General features: G+C 37.3%; 1 protein-coding gene across 1 annotated transcript; it reads right to left on the bottom strand.

Annotated features, from left to right (window-relative positions):
• Positions 1-74: 74 nt before the first annotated feature.
• LOC138321924 (leucine-rich repeat and IQ domain-containing protein 3-like) lies at positions 75-19,245 on the bottom strand. Its single transcript, XM_069265959.1, has 6 exons — positions 19,101-19,245; positions 13,419-13,836; positions 10,040-10,363; positions 9,490-9,617; positions 8,143-8,392; positions 75-3,414 (listed from the first exon to the last, which is right to left on the bottom strand). Exons 2-6 carry the CDS (start codon positions 13,791-13,793, stop codon positions 2,089-2,091), a joined length of 2,403 nt encoding a protein of 800 aa, XP_069122060.1. The 5' UTR covers positions 13,794-13,836; positions 19,101-19,245; the 3' UTR covers positions 75-2,088.
• Between the last annotated feature and the right edge of the window lie 26 nt (positions 19,246-19,271).

Raw genomic sequence — 19,271 nt, 5'->3', positions numbered from 1 at the left:
TTGTAACTGGATATCGTTCTTAGACTAGTGACTTATCACATATCACTAAACTATGGAAGAATCACAACAAAACATTAAAGTAAGAAATAGTTTATTTGTATACATGGCTTTCAAGGTCAACAGATCATGTGCCCAAGGTCAACAGATCTTCCTCTCGAGGTCAAGATCAACAGATCTTGTTCCCAGGGTAAAGGTCAACAGATCTTGTTCTCAAGGTCAAGGTCAACAGAACTTGTACTCAAAGCCAAGGTCAATTAATCTTGTCCTCAAGGTCAAGGTCAACATATCTTGTACCTAAAATCATTAGCTGATTTACATTTAAGAACAATAAACTGTTCAACCATGATTCAGTGTATACATTATTAACAATGCAGTAGGAATGTAAATACGTACAAAAATCAAGTCAATAAATCTATAAAAGCCATTTAAAGTAAACGTTGATCAGCAGTTGTTAAAGGAGAAATATCACAGATTGGTCACACATTCTCAGTGGAGACCCCGTCATACAGGGTTCTATACTTAGTGATCGTTTGTCATTATGGACAATGTTAAAACTTGGAACATCGGCAAATAACAACAGCTCATTAACAATGTACAAATTAACAATGAAAAGACTATCACCAGTAACAATAGATATTACCAAAGATCAATGTCAAGATACAAACAAAGAATGGACTATCACCAAAATCACAACACATATTACTAAACAAAAAACACAAAAACATATTACAGGAGACAACCACTTTAACCTACAAACCATTTCAACAAGTGATACACTGATTTCTTAAAGAAAAAAAAACAACACTGTCACCAAATAAATTTTCAATGAAGGAACAACTCGTTAACAAAGATTAACTTAATCTTCAGCAATCGAACAAAAAAACTCGCTGAAGACAAATAGACAAAATTCTGAAAGTCTAATTGGTACTGGTTTAACAAAAGGACAAAATATCACTACAGACAAAGTGTTAAATAGGACAAATTGTCACCAAGGAACTTGTTTGTGTGCAAACTGTCACTGAAGAAAAAAATGTCTGAAGGATTTTCCGCTCATGCTTTTACCAACAACATACATATAATCCAACAGATATGTTGCAAATGAGAAAGCTGTATAATCAGAGTGATTGTAGGGTTGTTCACATTTAATATCAGAATCATATCACAGACTAGATAGGTGAAAGGCCCACTACCTTTCCCGCAGCAAAATTTAAGTTTCTTAAAAATATTATTAACATCATAAAATACACATCAATGGTCTAAGATGAGGTAATAACGCCAAACATATGAAAGATTTGCTGCGTAATATATGATAACTGTGGAGATTTGTTTCGCTGTTTTGCCGTCTGGCGCTCAACTACTACGCGGTATTTAGGACGACGGCGGGAAACATAAGACGACCTGCATTATGAAATCCTATTTTAATAAATTAAAAGTCGTTTCAGAAAGGCAGTGGACCTTTATAATAACACAAAAGTTCCAAAGTTTATCAGAAACAAATCTGTGTTGATGGACGGATTGACTGGAGTTTGGTCACAAAAAACTGAATGCAATACCAATATATTTACTGAAAAGTTAAACACCAATAAATAAGAAATTTAATATACTTGGCATGGGAGAAAAATCACAGATTTTATATAAGGACATGGCCTTAAGATGCACCCTAAAGATAGGACTAATGAGAATACATCTACAGTAAATACTGAATGTTTCATTTGATTATTAAAGTATGATTGAACATGATGTTCTAAAAAAACATTCATTTATTCCAAATGGATCATGAACTTATTAATATCAAAAACTATGTTTGGCAGAATATCAAAGTTAATGGCCTGCATAAGATTATATTTAATTACTGGTCAAGTGGTCAAAGGTTTCGTATTATGGCATCAACTTGATTCAAAAGATAATATGATAGTAAGATTAATCATTTAAATTTTGGCTCACAGGTTAAACGTATATGCTAGAACCATTAATACTAAATAAAATGTAACATATTTTTTTAGTGTGACAAAGTCTTGAGATGACCATACCCTGTCTATACCAGTGTGTACACTCTCGAGGAACACCGTCAGATAACCAGATCAATTCTCATGTTAGTAGAGTGGGGTGCTTCCCTACTCGGCCCTGGTTCATTATGATGTTAGCCTCAAACCGAGTGGCACCTGGGCTGACAGCAGGGAGTTCAGGGATCTCAGTAGCGCTGGCCCCGGGGGCAGGGGTGACATGTTGAGGCAGAGGATAGAATGTTTGTACAGTCTCTCTACGTGCCTTCTGTTGTGCCACACGAGATTTGGCTTCAAAAAGGCGATCATTTGCTTCCTGTAACATGCGAGTGTCGAGTGTGGCGCGGGCCATGGCTGCCTCCGTCTGCCTCATCAGTTGACGATGCTCCATGTACTTCTTCACCAGCTCCTGTTGCTCTACCTTGGCGGTGTTGTGTGTCTGTACCAGGTCCGTCCTCAATGTAATGTTATCCTCTGTACGGGCCTGCTTATCATGTCTCATTAAGGCATTGGACACAGATGTATGCTGATTGCTAAACTCAGTGATAAATGCAAAGTCTGTTTTGTGGGACCGATTCAGGTCAGACGACTTTGCCTTCAGATCTGAACGTTTTTCCAAGTAGCTTAACCTCTTCATCTCCTTCTTTTCGAGAATGTCTAACATTTGACTGCGCTCAGCGTCGCGTTTCCTGAGAGCCATGTTACGTTTCTCGTCATTATGAAGCCGTATCCTTTCTTTTGCCCTGTCGCGTTCATCACGCATTGTAAGTATGTGTTCCATTTTGGCAGCGGTCTGCTCAGCTTTCTCACGGTCGCGATAGGCCTGGTGAACTGCTAGTAGACTTGAGATACCCATCGTGCCATGCACACGGGCAAACATGCGTTGGTTAGTGTTAACAGATTTACGTGGCGTGATCTTGGGTTTTGGCATATCTCTCGCTCTCATATGTATTTCATCCTCCGCATCTCTCACCATACGACCTGCTTCCTGTTTAGACAGAATCATTTCCGTTGTGGCATCGATGTACATAACATCTGGTTTAATTCCCCTGAGGCGGTACTCGGTAATCTGAGTATCGTCCTCCTCTTCTCTCGGAGATTCCTCAGCAGCTGGAGACGACTCCACAATGGGACCAAAGAACTGCTTCACACTTTTCACTACCTTCTTCTGAGTTTCCTTTCTTTTCTTTCGTCGTGATTTCTTTTCCGAGGCAGTCACAAGTTTTTCACGTGAATTTTCGGGCAAGACAGTCTCTACTGCAATGCCTTCATCATACAGACTTGAAAATGTTCCTGTCTGCAGTTTGGCGAGGTTGATGAGAAGATTCTTGCGTTTTTTAGGTGTACCAACGTCATCGTCCTGGACTGGAGTCTGGCCCTCTAAGGGCGTTGGGTGTGGTTCATCTACACTCTGTAACAAAGGTCAAAAGGTTGTTAATTTGCAGGTCATAGAGGTCAGATACAGTTCAAAATGAAAAAGTTCAGAACTAAAGATCAAGATTTATTTAACACAAACAATTCTCCAATAATAATAATTATCAAACCAAATGGGGATTGATATTTGACTATGACTAGGAAATATGTGAGAAGATTTATGCCATTCCTTACAATGTAACAAGAAATACTGCATTACATGGTTGCAATATAAAATTAATCATTATTGTCTAACAAACAATTCTTATATGTACAAAATTGGCCTTTTTAAACAATTCATACAAATTGCGTTTTTGTGGTAATGGAAGGGAAGACAACTGTCCATATTTTATTGGAATGTAGAGAAATTCAGCTCTTTTTGGCCAGTCTCAATTTTTCTAAGTGCTCTTAATATTCCATTTTCCTTAAATAAAGAATTCATACAAATTAAAAAAAAAGTTCGACTTGTGTAAATGTGTATGTGAAAGTTAGTCTTTTGTTTAAATATCATGTTTTTTTTAATCTTTAAAAAATAAGAAATTAGATTATAAAGAACAGTTAGAACACCAAAGGTCATATGATCCCTCACCACCTTCATTATAAAGATTACTGACACACTATTGTTTGGTCCAACAAATAATGTACATCAATCTAAGGTGTATAGATACCTCTGATGTTGTGGGTAATGTACATCAATCTGAGATGTATAGATACCTCTGATGTTGTGGGTAATGTACATCAATCTGAGGTGTATAGATACCTCTGATGTTGTGGGTAATGTACATCAATCTGAGGTGTATAGATACCTCTGATGTTGTGGGTAATGTACATCAATCTGAGGTGTATAAGATACCTCTGATGTTGTGGGTAATGTACATCAATCTGAGGTGTATAGATATCTCTGATGTTGTGGGTAATGTACATCAATCTGAGGTGTATAGATACCTCTGATGTTGTGGGTAATGTACATCAATCTGAGGTGTATAGATACCTCTGATGTTGTGGGTAATGTACATCAATCTGAGGTGTATAGATACCTCTGATGTTGTGGGTAATGTACATCAATCTGAGATGTATAGATACCTCTGATGTTGTGGGTAATGTACATCAATCTGAGGTGTTGTGGGTAATGTACACATCAATCTGAGGTGTATAGATACCTCTGATGTTGTGGGTAATGTACATCAATCTGAGGTGTATAGATACCTCTGATGTTGTGGGTAATGTACATCAATCTGAGGTGTATAGATACCTCTGATGTTGTGGGTAATGTACATCAATCTGAGGTGTATAGATACCTCTGATGTTGTGGGTAATGTACATCAATCTGAGGTGTATAGATACCTCTGATGTTGTGGGTAATGTACATCAATCTGAGGTGTATAGATACCTCTGATGTTGTGGGTAATGTACATCAATCTGAGGTGTATAGATACCTCTGATGTTGTGGGTAATGTACATTATCAATCTGAGGTGTATAGATACCTCTGATGTTGTGGGTAATGTACATCAATCTGAGGTGTATAGATACCTCTGATGTTGTGGGTAATGTACATCAATCTGAGGTGTATAGATACCTCTGATGTTGTGGGTAATGTACATCAATCTGAGGTGTATAGATACCTCTGATGTTGTGGGTAATGTACATCAATCTGAGGTGTATAGATACCTCTGATGTTGTGGGTAATGTACATCAATCTGAGGTGTATAGATACCTCTGATGTGTGGGTAATGTACATCAATCTGAGGTGTTGATATTATCATCTGATGATACCTCTGATGTTGTGGGTAATGTACATCAATCTGAGGTGTATAGATACCTCTGATGTTGTGGGTAATGTACATCAATCTGAGGTGTATAGATACCTCTGATGTTGTGGGTAATGTACATCAATCTGAGGTGTATAGATACCTCTGATGTTGTGGGTAATGTACATCAATCTGAGATGTATAGATACCTCTGATGTGTTGTGGGTAATGTACATCAATTTGAGGTGTATAGATACCTCTGATGTTGTGGGTAATGTACATCAATCTGAGGTGTATAGATACCTCTGATGTTGTGGGTAATGTACATCATTGTACAATCACTGATGTAAGATACCTCTGATGTTGTGGTAATGTACATCAATCTGAGGTGTATAGATACCTCTGATGTTGTGGGTAATGTACATCAATCTGAGGTGTATAGATACCTCTGATGTTGTGGGTAATGTACATCAATCTGAGGTGTATAGATACCTCTGATGTTGTGGGTAATGTACATCAATCTGAGGTGTATAGATACCTCTGATGTTGTGGGTAATGTACATCAATCTGAGGTGTATAGATACCTCTGATGTTGTGGGTAATGTACATCAATCTGAGGTGTATAGATACCTCTGATGTTGTGGGTAATGTACATCAATCTGAGGTGTATAGATACCTCTGATGTTGTGGGTAATGTACATCAATCTGAGGTGTATAGATACCTCTGATGTTGTGGGTAATGTACATCAATCTGAGATGTATAGATACCTCTGATGTTGTGGGTAATGTACATCAATCTGAGGTGTATAGATACCTCTGATGTTGTGGGTAATGTACATCAATCTGAGGTGTATAGATACCTCTGATGTTGTGGGTAATGTACATCAATCTGAGATGTATAGATACCTCTGATGTTGTGGGTAATGTACATCAATCTGAGGTGTATAGATACCTCTGATGTTGTGGGTAATGTACATCAATCTGAGGTGTATAGATACCTCTGATGTTGTGGGTAATGTACATCAATCTGAGGTGTATAGATACCTCTGATGTTGTGGGTAATGTACATCAATCTGAGGTGTATAGATACCTCTGATGTTGTGGGTAATGTAATCAATCTGAGGTGTATAGATACCTCTGATGTTGTGGGTAATGTACATCAATCTGAGGTGTATAGATACTCTGATGTTGTGGGTAATGTAATCATCTGAGTGTATAGATACTCTGATGTTGTGGGTAATGTACATCAATCTGAGGTGTATAGATACCTCTGATGTTGTGGGTAATGTACATCAATCTGAGGTGTATAGATACCTCTGATGTTGTGGGTAATGTACATCAATCTGAGGTGTATAGATACCTCTGATGTTGTGGGTAATGTACATCAATCTGAGGTGTATAGATACCTCTGATGTTGTGGGTAATGTACATCAATCTGAGGTGTATAGATACCTCTGATGTTGTGGGTAATGTACATCAATCTGAGTGTATAGATACCTCTGATGTTGTGGGTAATGTACATCAATCTGAGGTGTATAGTGAGTTGTGGTATAAATGTACCTCTGATTTGTGGTAATGTACATCAATCTGAGGTGTATAGATACCTCTGATGTTGTGGGTAATGTACATCAATCTAGGTGTATAGATCCTCTGAGTGTGGTAATGTACATCATCTGAGTATACCTCTGATGTTGTGGGTAATGTACATCAATCTGAGGTGTATAGATACCTCTGATGTTGTGGGTAATGTACATCAATCTGAGGTGTATAGATACCTCTGATGTTGTGGGTAATGTACATCAATCTGAGGTGTATAGATACCTCTGATGTTGTGGGTAATGTACATCAATCTGAGGTGTATAGATACCTCTGATGTTGTGGGTAATGTACATCAATCTGAGGTGTATAGATACCTCTGATGTTGTGGGTAATGTACATCAATCTGAGGTGTATAGATACCTCTGATGTTGTGGGTAATGTACATCAATTTGAGGTGTATAGATACCTCTGATGTTGTGGGTAATGTACATCAATCTGAGGTGTATAGATACCTCTGATGTTGTGGGTAATGTACATCAATCTGAGGTTGTATAGATACCTCTGATGTTGTGGGTAATGTACATCAATCTGAGGTGTATAGATACCTCTGATGTTGTGGGTAATGTACATCAATCTGAGGTGTATAGATACCTCTGATGTTGTGGGTAATGTACATCAATCTGAGGTGTATAGATATCTCTGATGTTGTGGGTAATGTACATCAATCTGAGGTGTATAGATACCTCTGATGTTGTAGGTAATGTACATCAATCTGAGATGTATAGATATCTCTGATGTTGTGGGTAATGTACATCAATCTGAGGTGTATAGATACCTCTGATGTTGTGGGTAATGTACATCAATCTGAGGTGTATAGATACCTCTGATGTTGTGGGTAATGTACATCAATCTGAGGTGTAATGTACATCAATCTGAGATGTTGTGGGTAATGTACATCAATCTGAGGTGTATAGATACCTCTGATGTTGTGGGTAATGTACATCAATCTGAGGTGTATAGATACCTCTGATGTTGTGGGTAATGTACATCAATCTGAGGTGTATAGATATCTCTGATGTTGTGGGTAATGTACATCAATCTGAGGTGTATAGATACCTCTGATGTTGTGGGTAATGTACATCAATCTGAGGTGTATAGATACCTCTGATGTTGTGGGTAATGTACATCAATCTGAGGTGTATAGATACCTCTGATGTTGTGGGTAATGTACATCAATCTGAGGTGTATAGATACCTCTGATGTTGTGGGTAATGTACATCAATCTGAGGTGTATAGATATCTCTGATGTTGTGGGTAATGTACATCAATCTGAGATGTATAGATACCTCTGATGTTGTGGGTAATGTATATCAATCTGAGGTGTATAGATACCTCTGATGTTGTGGGTAATGTACATCAATCTGAGATGTATAGATACCTCTGATGTTGTGGGTTTGGCTACAGACGTCCCTGTCCCCTCACTGGGAGGTGGTCCTGGCGACGAGTCAGGGCGACGGTCCTTCATGTAGGTATCATAGTCCATCCCTGGTACAGACACATCTTGGCCACTTGAGCTGGCCCCGAACGCTGGGGAGGAGCTCGGGGGAGGGGGGATCAGCTCTGACGGAATCATTGTAAGGTCACTACTCTGTTTCAGCTGGTTCAGTTTCTGGCCAAGGTGTCCAAACCTGTCATAGAAATAAATATAAAAAGTTATTACACAAGCATTACAAATCATTTATAAAAGATTGTGAAGATTGATAGATTGCTACTGCATGTGACTCTTTCTTTTGTATTGTGTATGCTATGATATATGCTACAACATTGAATAGGTACACATGTGTTAAAGAGCATGAGGCGTGGCTTAACATACTGCCTGGCAATGAGTAAATTTTGACTTGACTTGACTTTTTCCTTGTGTGACAACCCCTCATGAAGCGTTGTAAGATGAGGACCGGGGAGTGTTAAGGTTATGAAATGAACTTTTCTTTCTGAGATAGCCCCTCATGAAGCATTGTGTGATGAGGTTGGGGGAGTTTATGAAATGACTTTACCTTTTCCGTGCGAGATAGCCCTCATGAAGCGCCGTATGATGAGGACCGAAGCGTGTTTAGTTTATGAGATAACTTTACCTTTTCCTTGTAAGATAGTCCCTCATGAAGCATTGTATGATGAGGTTGGGGGAGTGTTTAGTTTATGAGATGACTTTACTTTTTCCGTGCAAGATAGCCCTCATGAAGCGCCGTATGATGAGGACTGGGCAGTGTTTAGTTTATGAGATGACTTTACCTTTTCCTTGTAAGATAGTCCCTCATGAAGCATTGTATGATGAGGTTGGGGGAGTGTTTAGTTTATGAGATGACTTTACTTTTTCCGTGTAAGATAAGGACTGGGGAGTGTTTAGTTTATGAGATAACTTTATCTTTTCCTTGTGAGATAGCCCCTCATGAAGCTCTGTATGATGAGGACTGGGCAGTGTTTAGTTTATGAGATAACTTTACCTTTTCCTTGTGAGATAGCCCCTCATGAAGCTCTGTATGATGAGGACTGGGCAGTGTTTTAGTTTATGAGATGACTTTACCTTTTTCCTTGTGAGATAGTCCCTCATGAAGCTCTGTATGATGAGTTTATGAGATAACTTTATCTTTCCCTCATGAAGCATTGTATGATGAGGTTGGGGAGTGTTTAGTTTATGAGATACTTTACCTTTTCCTTGTGAGATAGCCCCCCATGAAGCTTTGTATGATAAGGACCAGGGAGTGTTTAGTTTATGAGATGACTTTACCTTTTCCTTGTAAGATAGCCCCTCATGAAGCGCTGTATGATGAGGACCGGAGAATGATGGGCCTGTATGTGATTGATGTACGCCTCCACCAGATAAATTGTGTACATTTCCTCTTGAAAGTCGGAATCCTAAAACATATCACATCAAATTAATCATATTAATATATACCTAGATACATGTTACTGCAAAAATTGAGACAATGAATAAATGAGATATGGGTACCTGGTAAATTAGATATTCCTTTACAGCTAAATCGAAAAAAAAATTGATTTGATAAAATCACAAATTTTATTTTTCTATATGAAAAATACCTATGTTTGACCAACTGAAATCAGCTACATACACATTACATCTAAAATGGAGAGGCAAATGTCCTTATGGAAAAGGATACAGCTCTGAAGGGCAATTTCAAAGATAGAATCCAGTGTCAAGGGAAAAAAAGAGAAAATTTAGAGTAAAGGTGAGGGAAGGAGGGAGGGAGTAGGGAATAAAAGGGAAAATCTTGTATGAGGGTGAGGCAAGAAGGAAAGGAGCAAAGAATGGCACAAACCTCTAGCGTAGGGGGACAAAGATCTGTCCTGAAGGCAGGATGTAGTGTTCCAAACCTTCCACCAAATATTGCATCTTCAATGATTTCTTCGTCTGATATGACGTGATGGTCCAGCGCCTTGAGTGACCAGATACTGTTGACGACATGGTGGCGATAGTTTCGCTTCAGACTAAGTGGTGTGTCATATAGAGTCAGAGCCATCAGTGAAGGACATGTGGCTAGGTTCTGTAATGTTTCATACTTCCCAAGGGGATTATCATGGAGATGTATAATCTTGAGTTTCCTCATTCCGGACCAGAACGCTACCCCTGGGATACTGCTAATCTGTAACACGGAAATGAAAGTAAAGTGAGTCAAAAGTCTCATTAATGCTGCAAACTTACAAATCTTTGCACATCCCTTTATTTATGTGTACAGTCAACCTTATCTAAAAAGACCACCAAGAGACAAGAGGAATGTGGTCTCTATAGCCAAGAAATCTTTATACACAAGTCAAATTGTGTTATACATGGCCATTTGGAACCCTAAAAAAGTTGTCTAATATTTAAGAAGTCTTTATATACAAAGGTGATCACTATGGGAGGTTTTACTGTAGTTTGTGGAATTGATATGCTTTCTGAAGTTCAAAAATATTAACTGGTGTTTTTAACAGCCTAAATATAGAAGTTTCCTTACAAGACAAAGTTTAACAGATTTCAGAAAATTCAGACACTGAAGAAGTTTTCCATAAGAAAAACAAACACTTGTCTAGATTAACACTTTTACTCTAACACTAATCACGAGCTTAGTATTTGGGTTCGGAAGGACTACCCACTCCTTCTACAGGTGTTGGTATTGAAAGGCTATTAAGTGGTTTTCTAAGTAAATATTAATGTCCTAGGCATCAATCTGCTAATGGTTTCTTCAAAGACTTTACTGGTGTTTTATTGACCTAAGGTCTCTAAAGACCTTCCAGGTTACTACAATGTCTGCTAAGGTCAATATTTAAAAGTCCAATGTTAACACTAAAGCATTCAAAAGTTCTTTCCCGATTAAATTCTCAGTTCGTGCTGGCGAAAGAAAACACCTGAAAGAACTTGTCTATATTCTGAGTGTTTTTTATTCTTTAATGAAGCACTTAAAATGCATTGATTTTTTAAACTCAAGAAGGCGCTGATTAAATGGGTGTCAGTTAAAGATCAGTATACACATAAAAATCAATGACACATCTATATATATCACACACTTTTAAACTTAGCTGTCAACTAAATATCAATACAGTTCTTAGCATGGGCTGGGAAACCTGACTTTAACAATACCAGCCTTTATCTAAAATTATCTCAGTATTTAATTATGTATAGGTTTCATCAACAATATCTTTATTACCGCAATTTTAAAATATATTTCTCAACATGTACACAAGCCACAGAATAATTTTCTTTTATCATATATACATTTTTAAATTTTTTATTTGTATTCATCTTTGAAGTTATAAGTTCCTATTATAGTGTGAGCACCTCAATCCTTTAAGGATATATGAGAGTTTTGGTAACAAAAGCCAGAGTTTGAGGAGAAAAGCTACCAACTTATGGTTATAAATTATACCAGACAAATGTGCACTGAGGGTCTCAAACTGGCAGACCAAGAGACACCTTCACCTAAATCCTGTCAGTGAATCATTGATCAAAGTTTGTTTTTAACAGGTATATATATATACAGAATATAAACATTGATATATACAGAGCAGTCTACGTGTATTATATAATTACCCTGTATGTTTATCACCAATACCAAACCAAGGTAAATCACCTAAACCTACCAATACCATCACTTGTATGTAACATGTATTTAATTGTGAACAATATCAAACTACTATTCAGCTAAACGGGCAGCAAATTTTGGTCTCCTGTGAGAACTTCAATATCAAGAATGTCGGGCAGCAAATTTTGGTCTCCTGTGAGAACTTCAATATCAAGAACATCGGCAAACTTGACAGAATTCTTCAACAACGATGAATTAATTAGATAAGCGAGCAAGCTTTAATACATTTACGAGTTATGTATTATGACATCCATATTAATTAGGCCAGTTCTCTGATGATATCGCGCTAGATGAACCAGTGTTAACGTCTTGTCTTGGGAGGACAAAAGACGGGTATGAAGGTTTGATCGTGTGTGAAATCTCCCACAATACCACTCTACCATCAGGATCTACATATATATATTACACGTCTCGCTATAGTTTACCTTAGCCCCCTTTAAATGTAGTGTCTTCAACATGTCATAATAATTAGACAAGACAAAAGGTTTAATAAACTTAATTATCCAGTATTATTAAAAATACTACCTTTACACTGATAACAGACAGCTAATTATGTATTAGCTCTGGTGGCTTTAAGTCTACCCTATGAATATAAATACAGTATTATTAGTAACAGAAAAAATCTACCTGCATATAGCAATTTTCATTCCTGCTTAAAGTCAATGCTTATGTCAACACCAAAAGCCCTCCCATTTCTTTTTCATAACAATATGTTTTGATTACAAAGGGACATCACAAAAAAAAACACCAATATTTCAATTCATTTTTTTTCACATTATTGCAAATATAATCAAAGATACCAACTTCATGAACAATGCAAGTTTGTTTAAGCCAAAAAGGTTCCTTAGAAATTTTAATTAATAATTACATGTATGTATATATAAAGGTTATCATTATTCGTTGATCAACAGTCTGGATACCTAAATTTTATTGATGAGTATGGTCTTTTGACCAAAATACATGTACTAGGTTGAATGCATTAGGCTTACAAGTCTCTAGTTATCATTGATAGTTTTTGATTAAAAAAGTATGAAATCAAATCTACCACTTACAATATGTGTCACTCTGTACAAAGTTACAGGTAGCAGTATGGAAAGTCAAATGTATCCATCATCTTGTCTGTATGCAAAGTTTTTACCTATCTTTTCACTGTAAACTATTCATTCAGAAATGAAGACTTAATGATTAACTTAGTCTTTGTACCTCCAAATACAACTAGATCTAATAAGATTTCTACTATTCTAACACGACTATATCACGTGACATCATTTTAACCAATAGGAACACAGGATTTTTGCCTGAGGTGGGATAAATTATTTACAGGTAAAATGCTATCTTAAACTTTTTGTATGATTCTGGCATATTAAAATGTCAATTAATCTACACACAAGTGATGTTTTTTGTTTTTGCTTTTATCAAACAAACGAAATACATGTACAGGCAGGTATGATACTAAGAAGTCCCAAAAGACTTAACATTGCTGGCCAAATACAGATGTTCTAATATCAGGAATGTTGCCAAAACTTTTTGCTAGACCTTAGTAAGACATTTAGAGACAATGGTAACCATGGTTACTTACCTGGTTACTATGGAGATCCAGTTTAACTAACTGGCGACATGATGCGAGGTCGTCTATTTTGGTGAGGAAGTTATTGTTGAGAATGCAGATACGAAGGTTAACACAGTAGGCGATGTCACCAATCTTCCGTAGGTGTACTCCGACAAGTTTAACCAAATGTAACTGACCTAGTTCACGCACTTTCCTGCCATTACGGAAATCATTTTCCTCTAGGAGGTAGGATTGTGTAGGGACCCTGAAGTAGCCGCGCTCCTCGGCCTGGCGGATAGCCTCCTCCTCGCGCTGTTTGTAGTATTTGTTGAGGTGCACATTACGAGAATCCTTAAGACCTTCCTGTGCCCGAGCAAACTTTGACCAATCAGGAATGCTCACCATCTTTGAAACTATTCCTCAGGTCTGAGGCTACTATGTTCAATTCCTGTATGGAAAAGAAATTATATTGATTACAAAATATACCTGTTCGTGTCCCTTATTCAATGTCGGATATCACAAGATAAATCCAATATTCAAACATATGTATATTGCTAAATAAATATCTTACCTGTAATTCAACAAACTATAAGGATATGAATAATTCAAACCAAACAAGGGTATTGACTTGTGAAGACAGAATGGTATTAAGTCTTGTTGAGGTATACAGGAAACCTGTCAGCCTTAAGTAGGTGTATATATAAATCAATAGCTACCAGGCCTGACTTCAATACCAACACCTCAACCTCTTCATGTTTTAAAGCTAAGGACACTTACAATTTTATTGAATATTTCAGATTTTCCATAAAGGCAGATTCTATACATGTATGTTGCTTTAGAAAGATTAGAATTATTCTCTGACAGAGGAGTTGAATGCTAATCTTTGATCAATCAGGCTCAGAGATTAATGATCTCACAAATTCTGTCATATCATGTGTGTAGATATAGATCATACAAATCACATGTTTTTACGTTGAATAATATTCGTACATGCACATATGTACAATGTGAATTATGGGCATGGAAGTACAGGAAAATACCAATTTTTGTCCAGCCTGCTGCTCTGACCAGGAATAAAACCTGGATTTCCTGGGTGAAAAACTATGGCTCTACCGACTTAGCCAAAGAAGCATACTCCATCAGCTGAATAACAGAGACAGTATTTGTACAAGTCACACCAACCTGCTCCTTTACATAAGTAAATTTGTGTACTTCATAAAAAGAGCTTACTTGTAAGTTAAGAAAATTAATTGGTATTTAGTGGGTAATGGGTCAGTAGGGTGACATGTATACCGGGGGTGAAGCGTGGATAAGACTTGTACCAGAGCTAAGAGGTCTAAACAATGAGGGACGCCTTAAAACTAACGGCAGTAAACACCTCTATGGATATGGGTATTTCAGTTGCATAGTCCATTTAGCAATAACATTTGTGGCTTTGGGGTTTAGTGTCAAGTCAGTCAATGTACCAGAGTTAAGGAATGTCAAGCATGATCACTGCTTTGGGGCGAGTTATGGCTCCAATATCTCCTTTACTTTAGTGCAAGTTGCCAAGTTAACAAATCAAAGTGAAGAAGAACAGGGGAAATACACATTCCTGTCGAATGCCCCAACCAGGAATCGAACCCAGGTCTCCGGCTTGGAAATCTATGGCTCTACCGACTGAGCCAAAGAAACATGCATCGTCAGCTGAGTGACAGAGACCGTATTTAACACTATGTACAAACAACACCGACCCGCTCCTTTTACACAACTCCCCCTGTTTTTCTTGAGATTTCCTGAATCTCAACCCGAGACTCTTTAACCACCTACCATGGGTTATTTAGTTGGGTGCCAATGTAGAAGAACAGGGAAAATACACATTCCTGTTGAGTGCCCTGACAAGGAATTGAACCTGGTGTGTCCGGCGTGGAAATCTATGGCTATACCGACTGAGCCAAAGAAGCATGCACCGTCAGCTGAGTGACAGAGACCGTATTTAACACTCTGTACAAACCACACCAACCCGCTCCTTTTACAAAAGTGTAAAACAATGAAATGAAAAATATCTCTAAATCATGTTACCTCAAATATCAGTAATTCAAAATGTTTGTTAACAGAGTTATAGGAATATCAAAATTGGTAGATAATGCTGGCATGTACTAGGTATTCAATGCTACTGAATGTAGCTTATGAGCTGCACCTTGGAATTATATCATGTATTCAAGTCAATATGCATTAAGATGTTGTTTGTTCACATATTTGTATATTTTTTTTAAACTTTTTGACATGAAGATGTTGAAAGCATTTCACAAACATATTTAGTGTCAAACAGCTCTGTGTTGATACTAAACAAATAAAGGAACGTGACAAAAGCTGAATTATGTATAAATGCAGGAGATGCATACAATTACTATTCATGTATAGTCGGTGTGAATGTGTATGTGCCTGGTGATGCTTGTATTATGAATGTTATACACTTTTAAATGTTTTGAAAAATAAAAAACAAAAATCACATAAAAAGAAATAATAAATAAATGCAGGAGATATACCATGTCATGATATATCATACATTAAAATTTGATATACATTCAAAAATAACAATGTAGATAAGTTGAGATTAGGTATTATGCTTCATACATCCTCCTATTTTTTTTCCAATTATAATTTTATTTTTACCAGAACAGTGACAGCTAGGAGGGGGAAGTCTTTGTCAAATAAACATGTTTGGTTTTCCTTACAGCAGCGGTTTTTTCCTTTGTTCAAAATAGACTGATCTAATGTCTACTTTGGTCAAATAATCCTTAATTATGCATTACCTTTGCTAACCTGCAAGCAACTATGTAGATTCTTCCTTAGAAAGCTAAGTGTGGAAATTGCATGTGATGTGTTAGTGTCATATCAATAGTATTATATATATTATAACAGTTCCTTAGTATGGGTTATGTTAAAGTACTTGTTCAAGGACGGAAGAGCCTTCAGAAATAGAACAGCTACAAATCAAGAGATCGAAAGTTGTATTCTAGAAGTAGAACAGGGGAAATTGTGTTGGCCTCTGGGGTTAGGTTCCTGGATCAGGTCTTGAGTATATTGTAAAGAGCACTACAACACCATACAGACAATAATTGTTCCATGGTAATTACTGAAGACAAGAAGTGACAAGACTTAGGAGTCATAGTTGATGACTAGTCGAAAGTAGCCTAAGCAAAGCAACAAATCAGTATCAAATGGCAACAAGACTATGGGCATCATCTTCCAAACTATCACTTACATAGATAATCAAACATTTACAACACTTGTAAGATTTTGGTAAGACCTTGCCTGGAATATTACTCGGTAGTGTGGTCACTCTGGCTCAAGAAAGATATCAAGACATTAGAGTATGTTAAAAGAAGAGAAATAGAAAGATTCATTAGTCTAAGAAATTATAACCTATATTCAGAAAGAATTATGGCTTTGGGTATTTCAACACTCAATTACAGGCAAAGGCTGAATATATATATATTTATTCATTTGTATGTATGGTTGAGACGTACAAATCATCAACAAGATGGGCATATATCGGTGTCACTCATTTATAGTGAAGGGTACTCTGAAATATTCTAGGGCAAGATTTAAAGAATGAAAAAAGAAACTCTTCAAAAATGCTAACTGTCTTATAAACATATCGAAAACTTATTCAGCAATAAATGCCTTCCCTGAGTATGTGGTCAATGCTGAAGATGCATGCAGTGGCTGATGACTGGACTTAACTAGATGAACCGGTCCATCACCGGCAACCAGGTAAAACATCCGCCAAATGTTTGGAGGTTTCAAGTTCGAGCCCTGGTCTGACGTTACATTTTCTCGTCTCCTGCTATAGAACTGGCGTCCAACAAAATATATACCCATGGTGGTGGTATACGAGTCTCGTGTGTCTTCGAGGATGGAGAATTTGAGAAAGGAGGGAATAAAGTAGTGGATCTGGGCTGGGTTGATCACTTGCGATACGATAGCTTGATCGGTACTTGGTAGAGTAAAGGGCTAGTGTTTGGAGGTCCCAGGTTCAAGCCCTAGTCTGGTCGCTACATTTTCTCCTCTCAGTCATGTTACACTATTGTAGAAGCTGGTTTTAATTATAAATACTTATATGGTTGCCTTCAAGCTTCGCAACAGAGGGAATTTTTCTTAAGCTCATGCAGTTGGTAAAGAAGTCAACCAGTAAAAGTCATGGGGTCGTGGGTTCAAGCCCGGTTGGCAGTACACTACACTGTTACACCACTACATAACATCAAAGCAAGTCAATGATGATTTCTATTGATGTTGGACTTATGAGTACATGTAAAATAAACTTCTGACTATCTATAAATTAGCCTAGCATGATTTTTTAAAATTGAAACAAATGTGTAAAAAGAAAGAAAATTTAAAGTTAGGCGTAACGTTAGTTAGGATCACTGGTGAATATAAAACTCTGAATTTCCTCGTTTTTGGGTAGTTTTAAGCAACAACTCTGAGTTTTTTCAGCGTGTCACGATTATATTCTGTTGGTCAGGTTATAATTCAGAATTGTAACCGAAAAAACTCAGCGTGTTACATTATATCAGAGTGAAGACGCGAAAACTCAAGAGTGTAACTATTAATCTCCAGCGTGTCAGATTAAAACTCTGCATGTTCGGTTATATTAATGAGTGAAAGACACGAAAAGCTCAGCATGCCCGATTATATTCAGCGTGTCAGATTAAAACTCAGCATGTTCGGTTATATTCAGAGTCAGTCAGTGGCTGTACCAAGTAGGCACTGTAGTATTCCCATGGACGTATATGAGAAGAATAAGTCACACTGGGTTTGGGGGAAGAACAAGGCAGGAGCGTTTGTGTTTGTGCACTGAGCGTGACGTTGGGCGACGACTAATTTTCCTTTGATAAAACAGTCGGCACAGCCTTTGATGTAGCTTGCAGGTGCGAGGGTTACCATCTTACTTTCTGAAGCGGGCCGTCATTTCATGAGCTGTCGTATTTTTTAACGAAAATTTAAGACATATCCTCTAAATATTCCATCCTTAAAGCAAGTAATAAACGTGAAATTTGATAAACTTTACATTGGTGTTTGTTTGACTCGATAAGACAAGTATTTGTTGAGAAAAATGGTTTTTATTCCTGGTTCATAGGCGTCTCACGTGGTGTTTAGTAATGGCAAGAGACAGTCACGGATCCTTCTCACTTATAAATCCTTGATATTCCTAAGGGATCTGGCTATCTGATCTGTCTTCAACACTTCAACACAATGTTTAGAATTTCAGATATCCTGATGTCTTCGACTTCGGGCTATGAAAGTCCTACGGTACTGGTTAACAAGTTCAAAAACTCATTCTGCTTCTGCCGTTTGGGTATCCCCAGTCGACGTTCCGACTATTTTGATACCTTGGGTGAGTGCGCAAATTGCAGTGAAAATTGAAAATCTTAATGAGAATAATAGATAGTTATCTATAGAATATGTTACTTGCAGAAAAAAATAGTCACATCACTGTGGTCACATAGTAATAAATAGGGTTAAAAACATAGTTGATGTTTACAGTTTAGAAGATGAGAGGGAGTTTTTGAAGCTGTCTAAAGTTTTGGCATGTACAGAATTGGATGTGAGGTTGTTCCAGTCTATAATCGTACGTGAAAAGTATGACATTTTCCTGTACCATAGTACCGAGTACTGAATTTGCTCTCAGAAAGTAAAACAGCTTCAAAAATTGACTTTAATCCTTACCGTTTTCTGGTATGTATACAATCCATTATTGCAGTTTCCGCCTCACATGATCTTAGTGGTGACAATCAGTAAGTAAACTGTTATAATCATATATTTACTCAAACTATATTTGGAAAGGCCCCTTGGGCGGCCATTTGTAAATGTTGCCCAGAACAACAGTGATTTTCTCGT

Source organism: Argopecten irradians, chromosome 4 (assembly GCF_041381155.1).
Source record: "Argopecten irradians isolate NY chromosome 4, Ai_NY, whole genome shotgun sequence".
Classification (NCBI taxonomy): domain Eukaryota; kingdom Metazoa; phylum Mollusca; class Bivalvia; order Pectinida; family Pectinidae; genus Argopecten; species Argopecten irradians.
Note: the sequence above shows the minus strand (reverse complement) of the source record. Positions and strands in the feature narration are given on the sequence as shown.